This window comes from Lampetra planeri, chromosome 1 (genome assembly GCF_965212315.1).
Source record: "Lampetra planeri chromosome 1, kcLamPlan1.2.h2, whole genome shotgun sequence".
Taxonomy (NCBI): domain Eukaryota; kingdom Metazoa; phylum Chordata; class Hyperoartia; order Petromyzontiformes; family Petromyzontidae; genus Lampetra; species Lampetra planeri.
Window position 1 is genome coordinate 5,002,795 of NC_136107.1, and position 19,605 is coordinate 5,022,399.

General features: G+C 40.4%; 1 protein-coding gene across 2 annotated transcripts in view; it reads left to right on the plus strand.

The window, feature by feature from the left end:
* Positions 1-14,276, plus strand: part of LOC144731568 (pleckstrin homology domain-containing family M member 1-like) — a 68,438-nt gene extending 54,162 nt beyond the window's left edge. For both annotated transcript variants that reach the window (XM_078612845.1, XM_078612760.1), the window contains exons 11-12: positions 4,789-4,946; positions 9,870-14,276. In XM_078612845.1, the coding sequence (XP_078468971.1) occupies positions 4,789-4,946; positions 9,870-10,038 (327 nt within the window). In that variant the 3' untranslated portion in view covers positions 10,039-14,276. The remainder of the gene's footprint in view (positions 1-4,788; positions 4,947-9,869) is intronic.
* Positions 14,277-19,605: the final 5,329 nt, after the last annotated feature.

Here is a 19,605-nt window from a genome sequence, read left to right on the forward strand (position 1 = left end):
CCTGCCGTGTACAGTCTTTGTTGTGAAAACTGACCTTTTAATTGCAAATCCGGAAGAAAAAAACAACACAGTTTATTAAACAGCTCTTGTCCCTCAGTTACAGTGGCATGCGGGCTCTTGTCGCTGCCTTCCGGCCGATAAGGACAGCAGCAGTGCCATGACGGGCTCGCTCGCAACAGGTGCTTAGGAAGTTGTATGCGCCATTGCTCTAAACTATGGATGGCGGCAATGATAGATACAGGAGGTTACCTTACCACCGTTCATGGATTTTCAGGCAAGTACAGCGATTCTGACCTAAATGCATCCCAACTGCCTGTTGTAATCCATTGATCTGCTACAGAGTCACTGGTTATGTTCCTTCCCACATCATAGCATAACATGGGAATTGGCTCGCAGTGCTGTGTACTGTCGTGTTATTTAATGAGCACAGACATTGTTTGACGGCGTAAGCTCCAGTTATAAGCACACTCCGCCTAACTGCATACCATCGACCTGGTCTCAAACTCACGAAGGTGAACAAAGTTGACTTAATAGATAGATATCCATACATAATATGCATTAAAAAAATCACTCTTGAGCTGGACAGGGGTGACTGGGACAGCCTGCACATTTCATTAGTACACTCATGACAGGCGTAACCATTTAAGTCCATTCCAAACTCGTGCTAGCTCATTTTTCTTTCCATCTCTGCTGGGAAGCTGAAGCAGGCGTAAAGAAACTTGATGAGGACTCGCCATTGAAGCGTGTCATCGTTCAATTTTTTTTTACACTAAAACAACACACTCCCATGTTCGTGACTGGTTAAGCGTTTGGTAAATGGAGCCGAGGAAAATTCCAGTAGATGAATGACATCTGATTTCAGCTTACCGCTTGTTTTAAAAGCCATGGTCACAGTAATTTCAGTGACCCTCCACACTGTGAATTAAAATATCAGCGTGACAAGGGGTTAGGTACACGCAATGCTGGGTGAACTGTGTGCCCATGGCTGTTCTTATTGCATGGGGACCGGTCGAAACTATAGGAACATGTAATTGTAATCACTGACTCAGTGTTGCCAATAAAGATGAGACCCACACCATTGCTCTTTCGGTTATTTAATTTAAATTTGTATCATTTTTCAGTCGAAGCCTTTTGGTGACACCAGCTGCTATTTTAATAACTATATTACCATGCTGTAAGAGCTATTAACATGGAACTATGTGGAGTCCTAGTGATTACACTTCATGAAGAGGATACCACAACATGAAGTAGTGGTATGCGGAAATGTGTGTTGGTATCCGTCTTCGCTCCTCGAGGTGCAGTTTGAGACCTGGTAGTTTGCACTGAAATCCGAAATTATCTTGTCTTTCATTATCATCTCAAATTCAAGGATATGCATTATTTCACAGAGTTAAACAATTAACATTAATATGTAAAGTGCTTCTTTCCTTAATCAATCCATTGACACAAGCTTCCACATCATAGCAGCCCTTATTAGCTTTTGTCATGACACAGCATTGGTTGTTCTGTTTGGGTTGTCCTGTTTACAATTCTCATTTTGTAATTATATTCCATTTCCCAAGCTTTGGTTGGAGTGCTCGACTCACATTTAACATCCCCACAAAGCGGATGGACACAAGGGTTTATTTTAGTAGGTGTGTCCGATAGGGGGTCAGCTTAATCCATCACCCCTCTGGGGTTGATTTAAATGAGTATCATTTTATGAGGAATGAATGATGGTCACCCTCTGCAGAGACTGACTCCTGCCATGGCAATGTGGAATTTTCACTTTAGCTCAAGATTGCCAATGGAGATGAGTAACACAAAACGCTCAATTGAACACTGATACACTTTGACTAGGCTTGCAAATCTGAGACATCTGCTTTGTGGAGATTTAGCAGCAGATTTATTAGAGGCATCACCACTGGCTTTACTCTTTGACGATTCTGTGGTTATTGTGAAAAAAGTATACAGGTTATTACCAGTGATCATGGCTCTACTGTGGGTTTGTTTGGTGCCTTATTACCAAACAATTTGACTGTCTTCTACCTGACTTCAAAATTAACATGTGTTGCTTAGCTTAAAGTACCACCCCTTAGCTATCAACAGTTTGAGATTAGGCCCTATGTGATGGCAAGCTATACAGGTTCAACTCAGGATGGCAAAACTTTGCATTTTGAACATTGATGCCTTCCCAAAGGTTCTTTGGTTCTTGGAATTTTTTTTTAAGTTTGCCTGGTGCACATTTCAATGATTAGGGTTTGACAGCTATGTTCAATGTCCGTTTCATGGTTTTCACTTGAAAACATTGTACGGTCAGCTAAAGTAGCATATGGGCTAGCTTGCTGATCAGTAAGTAAACTAAGTAAGTCGTTTATTTATCTAGGAAAGCCTAACTGAGATTCAAGACACTTTTTCAATAGGGACTTGGTTTGGTATTTTTGGGCAACTTATTAAATCATGTGTCACATGTGTGATGCATGAATTTACCAGAGAAAAAAAACTTATGTTGGGGGGGGGATAAGAATAAAAAAAACATAAAAGTAGGTTAGATGTCTCATGCACATCATGGTCCTTAAACAATCCATAACCTCTTGTCCAATGCACCAGAGTGCAGGATCGCACCACCATGCATGTTCACTGCCCAATTAAAATATTTCCACAATAATGGTAAGAGGGGGTAGACAGCAGACTCGGCAATGGAAATCATTTTGTGACACTGGCCCCTACCATAGAAATGTGGCGTTCCACTCATGGAAAAGGCCACCAAGAAGTTTGAGCTTGAAGACACTTTGACATGACTTTGAATGGAGTAAATTGTGACAAAGGGTTGTTTTCATTTTGTTGTGAACGAGCAGATGTTTCAAAATGTGGCTGAAAATGAGATATCTTGCTTGTTCAGTATAGTAGTTTGCATGCCTTTTTGGACCAATTATACATGTTTCTTTAGAGATGAAATGTGTACATTCTCATTTATCGCTCAACGCCATGTTCACTTGTCACATAAATGGCATGTTTGACAATTGTTGACAATATCTTTTTACAGTTTTCTATACAGTAATACCCTAACATACTATATATTGTCTCTAAAGTTTATAAAGGTGTATGTACATGTCCACATGTAAAGCCCTTATTTCAGTCCGTTGTGGATGAGGACCATCTGCACACCATTCAGGTCGTGGAGGTTATTTCACCATACTTCACCAAACTGGTCAGTCCTAGTTGATGAAGGTGGGGAGCATAGACAAGTGAGCACAGGGCAATGCAATGCATTTTGCCGCACTGCCCTCTGCTGGCTACCATTCGGACATGCACCACTATGACAACCTGTTATGTATGGTGGTCACCCATCCAAGCACCATCCAGGCTCAATCCTCCTTAGCATTAGAAATTTTATGAGTATTAGATTACAGATAGTCCACGATTTACGATGGTCCGACTTACGATATTTAGATCTTACGATGGCGATAGCGATACGACAAAATTGTTAAATATTTTTAATTTCGCGTGGCAGGCAAACGCAGCAGCGAACGATACGTTCAATGCATGTATGATACGTAGCTTTAGCGATTTCATTTTAGGGTTACCACGATACGATACGTTAAATGTTTTTATAGCAGATAGGATTGTTTCCTGAAAAAACTTTCTATTAAATTGCAGTTCATATAGGTAGGCTAAGAATTTACCTTGGTTTTTTTTACTTTACATTTTACTGTGCAATACAGTATTGTAATTTATAAATACATACAGTATATAGTTTATACAGTACGAAACTGTAAATTGCTCTGTTTTGCTAAATTATCACCATTTTTAAATCCTTTATATTAAGTTCGCTTGCTTGCTTGCTTGCGCGCTTACGACCGTGCAAATCTTTCGGTCGTTTTTTAACCCACTTCCCGTGATCCAATCGAGCTGACATTTTGCACACAGACTCGTTGTGCGTGACAATTTATTTTCGTGAAAAAAAAATTCCATAACTTTACACTTTTTAGGAAATTTTTATTTTATATTTAATTACCAATTGCTTAATGGTGGCAGGCAATCATCTGACCCATAGGTGGCAGCCATCTCAAGCCAGAGGATGAGAGGACTCTAGCCGCCACGCATATAAAGGATTTATAGTGAAAAACTTTGTTTTTACGGGTTAATTTTTTTAAGACTCCTGGGTAGGCTAGGCCATCTTCGACTTACGATATTTTTGACTTACGATGGGGTCGTAGTAACGCATCTCTATCGTAAGTAGAGGACTACCTGTATTTTGTAATAGGTTATACATGTCTATATTATGCCATAAGTAACATTGGCCAGTGTTTATCTTCGTTGGTGGCCCAAAGCCAATGGTGCAAATTTCTTATTCCTTTAAAATATGTTTCTTTTCTTTTCGCAAAAGATCACCTAGATGATTGCAGTTACATTGAAAAAGTTAATGCTTATGTAATTATATTTAATTGCTCACATGTACAACTTGGCATATGACAATGCACACAATTGCCAGCCCATGCAAATGATTCTGAGTCAGCAAAGCAAAGTGTATTATATGGTTGCCAAAATCAACCAGTTTTTTTCACCTGAATCCACCACCTAAGCATCCAGTGTCACCTTATCAGCAGATAATGTGTGTAAGCTAATTTACAAATGAATCGATGATCCCTTTTTTTCATTTGAATGGAGATAGATCAGCTGACATGGGAAAGTGGACACTGGGTGGAACGTGGGTCAGTGGAGGTCACAAGAAATAGCCGTGCCGTGTTTCTCTTTGTCTTCACGTTTCGCTTGCGGCCTTGCTTAACAAAAAGCTGCACTCCTCAGGTCATCGATGGCCGGTTCGCCCCATTCCTCGCCAAGACCATCAAGTTTGCGTCCGACCACGTCTACTCGTGTGGCCTCTGCAGCCAGAAGGGCTTCATCTGTGAAATCTGCAACAGCTCTGAAATCATCTACCCCTTCGAGGTGTCTTCTACCACTCGGTGGGTATAGCTCTGACGCTGCTAATTTGCTGAACCTGGATCTGAATATACATTTTTGTAATGTGTTACAAGCTGGCCAGTTTTGAATCACAGCCCTGTGAAGTGCATGGCTTTATTCCCTCACATTATCCGTCTCCACATTCCTGTACCTTCCATCTGGCAGCCGTCTGCAGCAAAGTGAATGATCCATGGAGGGCACCGCTTTTCTGGGCAGAATAGCTAAGCACGGTCAGGTGGAGGCTGGTGGCAGTAGTGAGGACGTTGAGAGTAAAGCTATATTTAAAAGCTTGATGTGAGTGATGCCACATTTATTCATTGAGCAGGAAAATGGTATAATGTTATCTATATATTTGAGCTGGGTGTGGTGTATATATAAACACAAAACGAGTGCTCTCCCTTAACTTTGTGGCAATCAACATTAAAACTAATTTTTAAAAGGGTCTCTTTCATCATCATCAGATATGAGCAGTCTGAAATAGTGTTTTCTAGCAGCATTTGTTTAAGCAGGCAACCCCTTGATCAGTTTAAACTTTCTTGGGTTCATCAAGATCTGTTAAACAAATGCTACGGAGTCGCCTGAAATTATAGACGAGCTATCCACACTTCGCTGAAGGAAAACAGCTGCTGGACAACATTGGTTGAGAAAGTCTATTGTCTGATGATTGTGAAAGATCCATTCATATATATTTGTAAGTCACCCATAGTTGGTTATGAATTAAAATCCCGTTCGCTTTGATTCATATTGTTTCTAATGGAGGCGGTGATCTTTATGACGTACCTAAATGTGTTCAGACCGGTAAAACCCACAAATTATTGTGTGAATATGTGAATGCATGTATTCATATTCAGGAAACAGGATCCATGCCTGGGCTGTATATATGTACACACTCGTGCACACAGAACACTTGTAAATTAATAATGCGGTAAAATATTTAAAAAGTTTACTTCCTCACCAATGTCACATAAATACTCTGCAGATCAATATAATCCTCTTTTTCTAAGTCTAAATGTCTATCATTAAATATAGTAAGGCATCAATTGAGGAATCACTTTATTACATTGTATATGAACATTTGTCCAGTGACTCTGTACATCACCGTATTGTGAGTCTGGCACATATTCAATGTCATAGGGACATTTAAGCGTGTTTAATTTTACATGAATGTAGTATTGTGTCTTCACTGTCATCTTTAGCCTAAAATATCCATATTTAGTGTGGTGTGGTGACCATTACCAAACAGGAGACTAAGGCTGCTAGAAGTGATACTGGATACATTTTGCACAATTATGCAGTTTCAATCTTATTAGGAGCTCGTTAACAATGCTTGGAACAAAACTCAGTAGAAATCTTGACTTGTTGTTTCTTAAAAAACAAAAAGCTTTCGTGACTGCAGGAATTCATATTCTTGGGTCTTTCGGTAAAGTCACGTAGAAGAGAAACAATAAAATAATACAAATAAAACAATAAAACTCTCACGACGTTTCGACTGCAACACAAGCAATCATCATCAGGGGTTTTCACACCTGATGATGATTGCTTGTGTTGCGATCGAAACGTCGTAGTTTTTTGTTATTTTTGTTATTTTATTTGAACCTATGATGGTGTCCTGGTAATGTGACTTTACCGAAAGACCCAAGAATATAAAAAAAATGACTAGGTAGCAACTATCTATTATATTTTCTCCTCTTGTCAGTTTTTATTCTCCATTTCTACTGAAATCATGTGTATGGTTGGGCGTATGTGTATATGAGTACGTATGTACAGGTCAGTGACACAGTGGCTCGTAATGCGATCACAGCATCCTGCATTTTACCCTTTGCGCTTCAGTGGCAATTGGGCCAGCCCTAGGTTGACTCGGCCTTACATGAGTGACTGGTACTGTGTGTTAACATCAGCAACGTGGAGACAAAGCCAATATATTGAGATATTTATTGAATTGCTATGATGGTGCCCTGGTAATTTCTGAGGAAGATAACCAATGTGTGCTCTCTGCTATAAAGTGACATTATAGACTGCAGATCGGATGTGTATTTATTATTTAAGTAGGTGGAACTGTTCTTGGAGAGCATTCACATTCAGAAGGCCTTAAGTTAAGCTCCCCATCAAGTTTTTACTCGGCCCATCATCCCTTTGTGGGCGATACAAAGTGTACCAGGTATAACATGTCTATTGTTGTCCATCCAGAGAGACTGGCCTCTACCATAGTAATGTGGAATTGCCACCACTAGCTTATGGCCATCATTCGAGATAAGGAAGGGTATACTTTTGACTTAAGAAAAAACAATAATAATAGCCATCCTAATATAACATAAGGCCTAGGAGACTGTGTAATTCAATGGACTCTAACCTGGTTAAATAAAGGAGATGAATAAATCAATGCTTGCCTGAATGCTGCCCATGTTTGGGGAGTGCTCTTTTGAATTTGGCACCATTGTGTGAACAACCATTAGGCTAAGACCCGTTGCTAACTACCACAATAACAAGGCAAAACAAAGGCTATTGTATGGTCCTACAAGCCTTGGCGTAGGTGGCCCAATTCTTTCTCTCCCTCTTTCTGTCACCCCCTTTCTCCCTCCTCCCCCACACTCGCCCGTTTGTTTGCACGACCCCATCTGGTCATGCCGGTTGGCATTGGCAAGAAGAAAGTGACCCAATGTGAACAGAGAATTCAGGACTGAACCAGTGGAAATGGTTCAACAAATTCCATGCAGGGAAAACATAGCCCTAACTTCTTAAGGGTACGTGTGTGTTTGTCAATGCATGTGTGTGTCTTGTGTGTGTGTGTGTATGGGGAGCGGCAGTGTCGCGGTTAGCGCGCTGCGCTACGAACCTGGCAACCCGGGTTCGATTCCCGCTCGCGGCCATCACCAGTGACGATTATCTGAACCGGTCCTGGGCCTCCCCTAGGTCGACTCCGCCTCAAACGAGTACCTAGTACGATGTGTAAACATCGCCACTGGGCAGACAAAGGCGGCCGGGCGTGGTGTTGGCCACCCACCCCCTCGTATGCCGTGCCGGCCTTCATAGGTGCTCGCTAACAGCACTTGCCCCTACAGTCTGTTAAGGCTATACGGGGGATCATTGTGTGTGCGTGTGTGTATATATCAGGAGCGTTAGGATAGTGGTTCATCCACTGCTGCCCTATGATCCCAGCCATGCAGTTTTTATTCCCAGCTGTGCACGTGACAAGTTTTATCTGATCTTGACCTCCCTCTCACTGACTTAATGTTAATTCATGGGTGAGTGTGGTGTGTTAATGTCAGACAAAGGTGTCCGAGCGTGCATGGTGCTGGCAACCACCCCTTCGTCAGTAGGTCGTCTCTCAATGCTCTTCCCCAAAGCTAAGAGGGAAATGTTTGTCCTTATGTGTTAGCGCACGAGTCCTAAAAATGTTAACTTGGTGAGTTTATGCCAGTGCCTCGCATGTATACTTGTATGTGGCTATTTTGCAAGTGTTGGCTAAGGTGACATACCTACACGCAGGTCAGTATGTATGTACACACACAAATGTGTGTGTGTGTGCTTGCCTGTGTGCACTTGTCACACTAGCATTAGGAATGTCGGTAAATCTGTCATCGGAAGGTGCTGGCCTCTTTAAAAACTCTTAATCGTGACAACGGCTGTGCTAAGTTTCAAAAGTTGACAGCACCCGAGTGCTAAGATTAACACTTAGCAAACTTGGTGAAATTAACTGCAATGGGGATTGATTGTCTATATTTTTTTCAGCAACACTAAAGTGTATCTGTTGACTTTCAGCAATCCCATCAAGGATTTAGTAAAGAAAGTTTGCAATAGTGAAGTGGGCTGTATAGCCTAGCATTCAGTGCAATCGCTACACAGTTGGAAGTTCAGTTCCTACTTCAGCAACTTTGGGGAATTACTGGAGCCCTACACAACAATTTGTAAAAGTAGGCCAACGGTATGTTGGTGTTATATCCCATATACCAAATGTAAGAATTATTCAAAAATAATCATTGTAACTTTTCCTTTGTACCTATGAACAAGCAGTGATTCAATATTTTAACCAACATACCTTTTTTATAAATACATTATTTTTATTTTCCCTTGCTTGGAAGTTTTGGATACTATTCCCACATAAGGACTCATCAGTATGCCATACCCAGATGCAGACTGTCACTGAGAACCATGGTATAATGGTAATTAAATGGTTAGAGTTTAGGTTTCCCAGTAAATCTTGTCTGTCATTTTATTTTATATATGCAGTTATCTTCACTTAAGTCCTTTCTGCATAACTGCACCGTCAATTTAATTGCATGCTGTTTTGTTCGTATCAATTTCCTACCATTTACATGCAATGTTAAATGCATATTCATGTGCACAGATATAGATCACTGATTTGCATGTTATACAAGGCCAGTTGTTTGCTAGCCAATTGTTACCTGCAAATAACTAAATTTATATTACTCATAAACACATTGCACGCCTCCTGAGAAAACTTGGCAGAACCCACCTGAAAATGAGTTTTGAGATTCGGTGAGGCTGTCCTGAGTAAACTCACGTAAATACTCTAAATCATAAAATGTGTGCAAATAAAAAAAATAATACTTGTCTCCATGCTCAACTGGGCATCTCTGTTAGTAACCACAAGTCAGCAGTGAAAATTCTACATGCTTCTAGCAATGGTGAAGGTTACTTTTGAGGATGACGACTGCTGACTTTCCCCCCCAAAGTTGTATAATCTCATCGACCCTGAAGGCATGATGGCTTGAATAAATTCCCTACAGGGATTTCAGCTTGAGACATTTCAATTGCAATTCGAGCGCTTCAACCACAGCACTACCCCAGGCCAGATGGCTGAAAATAAAAGTCCTTGTTGCCACCACCGCAGTACTGCGTTTCTCCCTGCGCATGATGTGGTCAATGTTAGCAAGAGGGACACTGAGAGAATGTGTTTTTTGCAGGTGTGATCGATGCCAAGCCGTCTTCCACAAAGCCTGCAAGGGCAGCACGGTGCCCTGCCCCAAGTGCGTGAGACGGGAGCTGAGGACCATGCAGAGATACTGCAGACCCGAGGAGCACACGGGCCCTTCACAAGCCATACCTGAATTCCCGTACTCAAGCAGCCCCTGACGACAATTTTTTGAATGGTAAAAGGAAGGTGGTGGGGGGGGGTTGGGAAGATGACACTTGTTAATGGAGCTACCGCCAGTTTAGCAGTAAAGTCGACTTGCGGTGCTGCGTGGTGTACAAGACTGCCCGGCGTTCAGGTTGGACGCTGGTAGGCATTGCTACGCCTTGAGACGTCTAAGTTCCCACCAGCTGCATCGACTTCACTTGTCTGTGTACCTGTCATAGACCACCCATGTATGAGGGCTGAGATGTGACCAGGAGGCCTTCTTTCACTACAGCACACAAGGCGAAATCTGCACTGGTTGGATACTTCCTGAAACCGCTGCCTACAATTATATCTTACACTGTTCCTGAAATTGAGCATTTTAGATGTGGTATTTATGGGAGCTGTTGGTGACTTAAAGGGGAATTTCGGACATCCCTTGTCTTTGAGTTTCTGACAAATGGCATGGCTGTTCTCTCTGAGATGATGAAAGTCAGAGAGTCAGGCCCACAAGCATCAGCCACTGTGGAGAGAAATTTATTGTCAGAAACTCAAAGTTGATGCATGAAAGAATATTTTCCTTAAAAACGATTTGTTCTGTGTTCTTTGAAAAAATAATCATTCGTAGGTGTGGTATTGTTGATCATTTGAAACATAGGAAGATGGTGAGTGATGTAGGAGGCTTTAGAATTTGTAATTAAAATATTTTGGGAAAAAAAGTCAAGCCAGTGATTTACATATTTTGTGCACATTTACTATTCATTCCTAAATAATAATGTATTTTATGACAAATTCAAAGTCAAGTCAAATGAACAATAGACAATGCTCAACTCCTTGGGCTGCCCTGAGCCAATGGATACCATTGTACAATTCTCTATTCAACACATCTGTTGACTTCTCAAAAAAGGTGTACCTATCTTATCAACACTTGAGGGATGATGGGATGTATTGATCCCTGGCCAGGATTGAACCGGCAACTTTCCAATTGTGAGTCATTTTCTCTTAGCAATACGAATATCCAGCCGGATCCCTTATGTGATCAAATCACATATACTGTCATAATGGATAATATTGTGGATTATACTCGGTACATGCAGTCAAAAACATAAATTTATCTTGCCGAGTGTTCGGTGACAATCATTGCAAAGTAGCAGTTCTGAGCCACAGATGGAAATTCCACATTCTTGTGGCCATTCTCTCCATAGGACATCCACTTGTGATTTCCCACTGAGTGAATCCGCTTTATTAAGAATGACCGGTGATGGCAAGAAGTCGAATCAATGCTGGCCAAGGTTTAAACTCAAAACTTTGTGACAAATTGCCCCAATCATGTGGAAAGCATATATACTGGAAAAAGTTAAAACATAACTGATTATTTTTTTATAGCAAACACATCCTTAGTTTGCTTGTGTTACACCAAATTAATATTTTGTGTTGAGTAAACTGAAAAATACTTTTACAAAAAATAACTGATTATGAAGGTTTTCATTCAGTGCAATGTGCTTCCAGTATCTTGAAGACTGGCCATTTTTTTCCTTTTCAAGCTAGTTGTATATGCCGTTTCTGAATGCACAGGACACCTGCATTGCATAGACAGATGCACATGATGAACGAATCATAAACAATCACTACAAAATAGAGAGTGCTTCACAGCATCAAAGGTGGTACACACTTGGCTTCAAAGACACTGCTAGGGCATTGTGTAGAGGTGTGAGCATTCTCTATGCCATAAAGTTACTTTTTAGTCAAATAAAATGTGTTCATCTTTATTACATTTTTCATGACAAAATCAAGTAAAGAGCTAAATGCCTTTCTACTCAACAAGCCATGCGGTAATGCTTATCTGCAATGGCAGCCTCGAGCCATTGGCCAAACTCAACATTTATTATGGGGGCCAATTTTCCCATCGAAGGACCTTGAGTGTGTGTGCTCCATCCAGATCAATAGCTCAGTCAATTCGAATTTAAAACGTCAGTGTTTCCTTGCTTAAAGGAGCACTGCGAATACATTAATCTCTGTTGGCAACCCTGACTCCATAGTGGAAATTCCACATACCCATGGCAGGGGTCATTCTATCCATAGGGTGATCAATGTTGACATACCAAGTGCTCTCTTACTAATTCCAGGTTATATCCGGTTTGAGATGTAGGTTATTGCACTGGAATACAGTGGACCTATTATTGTGAATTATGTAACTTTGCACAGAATTTCCCAGGTGGTTGTAGTAGAAATCAATCCTTAGACAACTCGCTCGGTGGCGAGTGCATACGTCCCCACACTATCCAATGATAAGGTGTCTGATTGGGGAGATGGTAAATACTTTCCACTCATGTCTTTCAAAATGAATGTTCACTAAGTTCACAGATCAAGGTAATGGTTCAACCCCAGGAATGTTAAGCTCATATCAGCCAGTGGGTGCAGGGACTGGCAGAGCCATATTCTATTGCTGCTGTTGCGAGGTGAAGACCATTTCTGGTCATTGTGTTTACGTTTTTGTGATGACTTCTGACGTACAGGTCATGAGATATCGCGTAATCTTTTAGGGTATTTTTGTTTACACGATTCTGCAAAAGGATGCGTGAAAATATTCAAAGTTTATTGCACAGTGATGTACAATTTGCACAGACGTTTAACATGTTATGTCTATAAGGCGGGTCTCGTATGCAAGGGCAGAGCCAGGATTTTCAGTTCGGGCGAGGGGGGGGGGGCAACCTTTCCAGCAATGAAAAATGATAGGAGTTGTTAGTCAGTAAGGACTTGTCCCTTGCTTTTTATTCGACACGTGCGCGGCGATGGCGCAGCCCATCGATCGAGGGTCGAATTCGAACCGTGTGATCGGCATCGCGCTCGCTGAAGGTGAATGCCTTCAGGGAAGTCGTGTACTCCATACGCAACTGCGCACAATTCTGAGTCACTTGTAACTGCTTTGCCGTTACTTATTGCAAATTATGGACTCAGACTATTGTCCTATCATCTCATAGATTCCCTGGCACATAATAATATGCTACACAGTGGCAGAGGGGGTCGCAAAATGCCGATTTATTACTAATAAACCCCAATGATCCGATCTAAATCAGGGATTTCGATCGGATCATTGGGGGGGGCACATGCCACCCCCCTCCGCCCCCACTGGCTCCACCAGTGTTCGTATGAATAGTTACAACAAAAATGCAAGGAAATTTAATTAACTCCAGATTCGATAGTGTTGTGTCAAACATACTTAATTTTATTGGTGTTATTAAGCCAGCATAATTAACAACATTTGTGCTTTAGTGCTGTGATATATATTCGTTAACCATACTAAAAGGAATTTAAGTGGCTTCATTAACGAAGGGAAACAGTTAATCCTGACCATTGCCACTGCACCTCACCGTTGCTTCCTTCTCCATGTTCTCACAGCTATTGAACAATCAAAACCTGAAATCCAAGGTCTCCTGAAAGTATCCCAACAACTGACTTTAGGTCTTTACATTTGCGACACACTCCTCAGTGCCACTCTAATGACGGTGTAACTTCCCCTCCTATCCTACACACGTCCCTCTCCTTGCAACCTCTCCCTAATTATATCTAGAATACATTTAGGCAGGATTTCAAACTTATTGACATAATTGGTTTTATTTAGACTATGAAACATCTACCAGGTTATTGCAATACACCTCCTGTCCTCTCTTCTTAAATGATCCATGTTACGTTATTACCGAGATTACAAAGTTCTCAACTACCTCCGTGTTTGTATTAACACTTTGTTGTAGGCCGTCAGTTTAGACTGATTAATATTGGATCAATAAAGTTCCAACCAAATTTTTGATCCTCATACAAACGTCAATTTAATTTCCTTGTAGTTTCGCTGTACTTAATGCCTTAATATACAGTATTGCATGTGTGTGTATATATTGTTTATGGGAAACGTCCTTTGAACTGTTTGTATGATAGCAATGTCAATTTATAATTTGAACTTTATTCATGATGTTGCTGCATGCATTGTTTCCTTCATTCTGTTTTCTTTGTATATGGTGTAAAATAATAACCTGCCAAAGTTTTCAAACTACTTTTCTCTTTATTAATGTGCAAATTCGCCATACAATATTGAAATTATGAAGTGTGCAAGTGTTGTTCTCAAATCGAGTTGCTTGTTCATTGTATTGTATTTATAATAGGGAAATGCATGCACACTATTGCGCACAATTATAAGTGAACAAATTGATTGGACAAAAATTGTCTGGTATAATGAAAATAAAACTGATTGGTAAGACTGGATGCTTGTCTCTTTTTGAGATCATGGTAGTCACACAATTAAAGATGATGCATTTAGATATGGCCAGGTGACTCGGTGCCTGGTGGTTGTTTGAAACACAGAAGCAACACAACTGATATTCTAATTTTGATCATAATTTTCAGCTGCTCATGAATAAACCAAGTTCAGTCTTCAATGACTACACAAAAAAACAATATTAAATTTGGATTTTCACTTTATTTCATCTTTCTCTAATGGGTTATTTGGCAAATAGGCACAGAAAAAAAACATTAACTTCACTGGACATATGAAGAGTGCTATCCAGGGAAGGAAATAAGACAACCCCTTGAAAGATGTTGGACTCCTGACAAGGCAGGTTTCTATCGCTCGACTGAGCATTGCTGACCAGAGGAAACTGGAATAACTGAATGAAACCGTTGCAAACAAGATAACACTCAGTTTAACACGTAGGCTTTTGCGACCAATATTCATAATAAACGTTTTTGGGTTAGATCGCGTTATTTATAAATGTGTCGTAACCCTCCACCACCCGACACTTTCACACTTCAACACACCGGTGGGCTAAAGTAGTGAACTATTTGTCTTTTGTCAACGTGACACTTTTTTTGCTGATTGGCCGTGTCGAGTGGTGGAGGGTTACGACACATAAATAACGCGATCTAACCCAAAAACGTTTATTATGAAGACAACACTCAAATATTTACATATGTGAAAAATCCAGCAAACTACTTGTATTACCCTGTAGCCAGAGGTCACCAGATTAGAGGTTGAAACAACAGTAAAGCAGATGAAAGCAGGTAAGGCAATGGAAATGTGTCTGCTAAAATGCTGAAAGTGGCCATTGCATGTCGGAGGAGTTGCATAAGGTAGCACTGCTTGGAATAGAGAACAGCTGCCACAACTGAAGGCAGTCATGCCACTACATAAAAATAAGACGAGTCCAGTAACTGGTGATGAGTCTATTGAGCATTCCAGGTAAGGTATTTACCAGAATGTTGCTCTATAATCAGAAAACACTCCAGGGAAAATCGGTTTGGATTTAGATCAGGGAGGGGCTGTTGTTTTCACGTCTTTATAATAAAGGCAGTGAATAGATGGATAATTCACCCAGAGATTGGGGAGGACCTTTCAGCGTCACCGTCTCCATGTTTTTCCTTTTGTCCTCTGTGCTTTAGTACTGTAGAACCAGGCCATATATAATTGTTCAGTTAAATTCTTTCAATCAGAATGACAATTTAAACATTGATCTGATTTCACGAAAGTGTTTTGGGGGGCATTTTCACACTGGGATATTACAAAAACTAGTAATGCTATTCTGAAATGTTTTGCCATTATTTACCAATATGTATACAATATATTAAAGAATGATAAGACGTTTAGTGAGTCCAGAAAAATTGGCTCGATCATATTTTGTACATTTATGAGTAAAACAAGGCTGATTACAATAATATTTCCTGCCCAGGTTCCTTCAATTTACTTTAGAATTATATTATCACATTTTAGCAACATTTACCGATACAAATTAACGCGAGAGTCTTGGAGAAATAAATATTGGAGACAGTAGGGACAGCAAATGTTTGGGTCAGGTGCCAATGGACACAACTTTGACAATCAGAATGAGCTTGTGGGGATGATGGGAAACTGGTAGAATTCAGGACAAACGTCTTTAAAATATATGATGTTATACTCTCAACTAGTTTGCCCAATTGTTGTAGGGAAGGTTAAGAGAATGCATCGAAGGCTCTTCATTCCAAATGAACAAACACTTTATTGAAACAGGAATCATAGCATCACACTCGCATATGCAGTCCCCATACAACCGTAGACTACTACCAGGACCTGCAAGCAGAGAGCATATACTTGGTTATAACCCTGCCTCACTTCCACCATCACGCTTCTGGTGCCCTTTCTCTGCCAATCCACACATGCCTATCAACAGATCACGTCGGCCTTTAATTCCCCTATCCATGTGCGAGTACTGAGACTAGCCAAACGAGTAGGCCTCATTCCCATCTGCATCCTCTGTATAATTTAACCTTTGAAATATAGTCACACAACCAACTGAAATTAAGCACTAAAACGCATCTTTATAGGAATATGACTAAATTATTCAACAGAAAAAAACAGGCATCAAAGGATGACACTCGGAGATGCAGCCTCCATACAGCCATACACTCCACGACCAGAACCTGGAAGCAAGCACACAGTCACTACTGCCTTCTCTTGCCAGAAGTTGCATTGCTAATAGATGGTGGCATCAATGGCGTTGGCCATGATAACATCTTGATCTTATAGCCAAAAATATATAAACTATAGTGCATTGTAAATGAGCCTTGAGTGATTTAAAAACTTGAGATGTATTTAAAAAGGAGTTTATATGCGTATCTCCTGGCGAGGTGACACTGGTTAGAACACCTAAATCTAATTGGAATGCGAGTTAAAATCCTAATGTGTGGACCATATTAACCTTTTATCTATCTGAGATCAATACAATTTGGACCAGTTCATGGGAAGTCAAATGTGGTTATCCCATGGCCACTGCCGAGGGAATGTAGACTTCTCACCAATGGTTGAGGGCTTCTCGTGGAGGAGAGCACTGACCTGTGGCTCATCAAAGCTGGGAAACAATGCAACTTTGATTTATATTGTGTATCAGCTTGAGGTGATGTCATGGTGTTCAAAACGGTGTATAGAAAATGTCATAATGGTGGTACTATTGAGGCTGTTGATGTTCCACATAGCCATTCGCTTGGCCTGTAAAGTGTTTTGTGATGAATGGCCAGTGTCACTGGAAAGGAGTAGTTTAAGCTGTTTTTACCCTATAATTGATGTTCTGAACCCATTGCTTACATTGCTCAGTGAGCCCAAAATTACGTGGCTTAAAATCCACCTGCGTCTATTTTTCTAATAATAATACAACAATTCTCGACCATTACGCAGGGCCCAAATGCCAGGATAGTCTTGGGGGTCATTACGGTTAAAAATTACGAGGACGAGGCATGGGACGCGCAGTACCGGATGTCGTGACGCACGCCTACAATGTAATCCAGCAATTTTGGAAGAGTGGTTTGGTAGTTCACGCAGCGAAGAAAACCAAAGTGAGACACCCACCCACTGCAGGACAATGGCGTGCGTGTAGCAGGATGTACAAGTCGGTTGCGGACCTCAATGGCCAATGGGAGTCATCAGCAAGCCATGCCTTGCCGAAACATTGCCTGAGTGAACCCAGTGATCCATCGGTCCTTAATAACATACAGTATATAAATCAATAATATATATTTCACGTGTAAAGCTAATTCACAGCCCTTAAAACATGTTTTTTATACAAACATCCCTTGTTTTGTCTTGTAGATGATTAAGGTTGCCTCACCAGTGCTCGATGCACCACGCTGGGCACTCCATTTACGGCGTAGCTTTAGTTTGCCCGAACAAACTAAAGCTAAGCCTAGGAGCAGTGAGTACTGCTGATGTGTATGCCTAGGAATCGAACCCAGGTCTCTCAATGCACCGCACAAATCGTTGCTATACTGGTGTCTACACACATCTCACAGCAATGCCAAATTGTATGCGTGGATGGAAGCACGCGTGTGTTTGTTAGAATAAAATTACTCGGAGGAAGAAAAAAAACATTTAAACTTGCATTCAAAATCTCACAATGACTAACAATCAATGTGTGCAAGAAGTATTTTCTCTCGGAATTTCAGGTGCATGTGGAGAGGTTTCTACTGCATGGTCATTCACACTTGTAACCAAGTGACTCAGAGGTGGGATTGCTAGTTCACACATAGATGTAATGATTGTGTGTGTGTGGAACACCAAGTTTCTGACTGGTGAGTTTAATTTGTGTTTCAGCAATTTGTTTATCTACGAAGCTCTTTGTCATAGATGTGCAGTAAGGGTGGGTCAGAAAGTCGCATCAACAAACAATGAAAAAAATTTGACTTAAAACTTTCGTGACTGCAGGAAGTCATATTCTTTGGTTCTTTCGGTAAAGTCACATAGATAGAAAATCATAATAAAAATAAAGTGAATTCAAATAAAAAATGAGAAAAATAAAATTAAAATAATAAAAAACAATAACCCAATAATGTAGATTGTAGCCTAGTTAAGTTTGGTGAGTGTACTGGCAGTCTATAATGTAAATCAGGCTACAGCCTACATTATAGACTGCCAGTACACTCACCAAACTTAATAACCGGGCTACAGTCTACATTATAGATTGCCAGTACACTCACTCCGATTATGAACCAGTGTTTTTTTTCTTTTCTTTTTATATATTTTTTAATTCATTTTATTTATTTATTATTATTATTTTTCTATATACGTGACTTTACGGAAAGAAACAAAGAATATACATTCAAAAAACTATAAGAGTGCAAAGTATGGGAAAGCAAAAATATATATGCATAGAAATAAATAATTCCGATCGATACATTGAATAAGTACACCAAATTCGAAAGCTTAGGCAATGCAGCAAAACAAAAGAAAAAACAGTCCCACACCACGCCAAGACAACACACAGTCCCTCAATAAAATCGCACAATAAAATGTAACCATCGATACATTGGTAAGGAATTCAAGTTACAAATCACATTTGCAAATGCAGCTGTATCCAGAACTAATCTTCTTCTTCAGGAGCAGTGGTCATCCTCCTATAGGTATAGGATGAAGACTGGTCCTGCCATGGAAACGCGGAATTTCCACCACTGGCTCAAGTTACCTAAGTGGATCATTGCTTGTTTGAGCAGAGAGACTCTGCTTTGTTTGTTTGTTCCAGGTATTCCGGTTTCCTCCCAATTGACAAAAAAACACTCCCGAAAGAGCAGTGGCTCTCAACATGTTTTGTCTCCCTTGTTGAATTTTGTTTCAATCGAGCACCTCCTTGCCATCTGACCCAACATGCTTCTGAGATAATAAATGTACGAATAATGAACGTCAATATTTTAACCCAATTGTCCATTTTGTGAGGTATCCTTACTCGCGAGTAACTGCAAGCGAATAAGTAATATTTAAAAATACTTTTTTTTTAAACACGCTTTAATGAAATGTACCGTACGAGTAATGGCAGAACTCCACGACTCCAGGAAGTGGCCCCGAAGCTTGCCATGACGTAAGGGACCACCGTGGTGATTTACAGCCAACGTGAATTGAGCGTGGACAATTAGACCCAAGCCGAAACATAACATATAAAAAATATTGTTTAAAATGAATCTGTTTTATTTTTAATGATAAAATATAGTATTATCATCAGTATGACATAAGTACACCACGTTTGCAGTCGATACCACATTGGGAAGTGGGTAAAAATTGAGTTACAAGATTTGAGGAT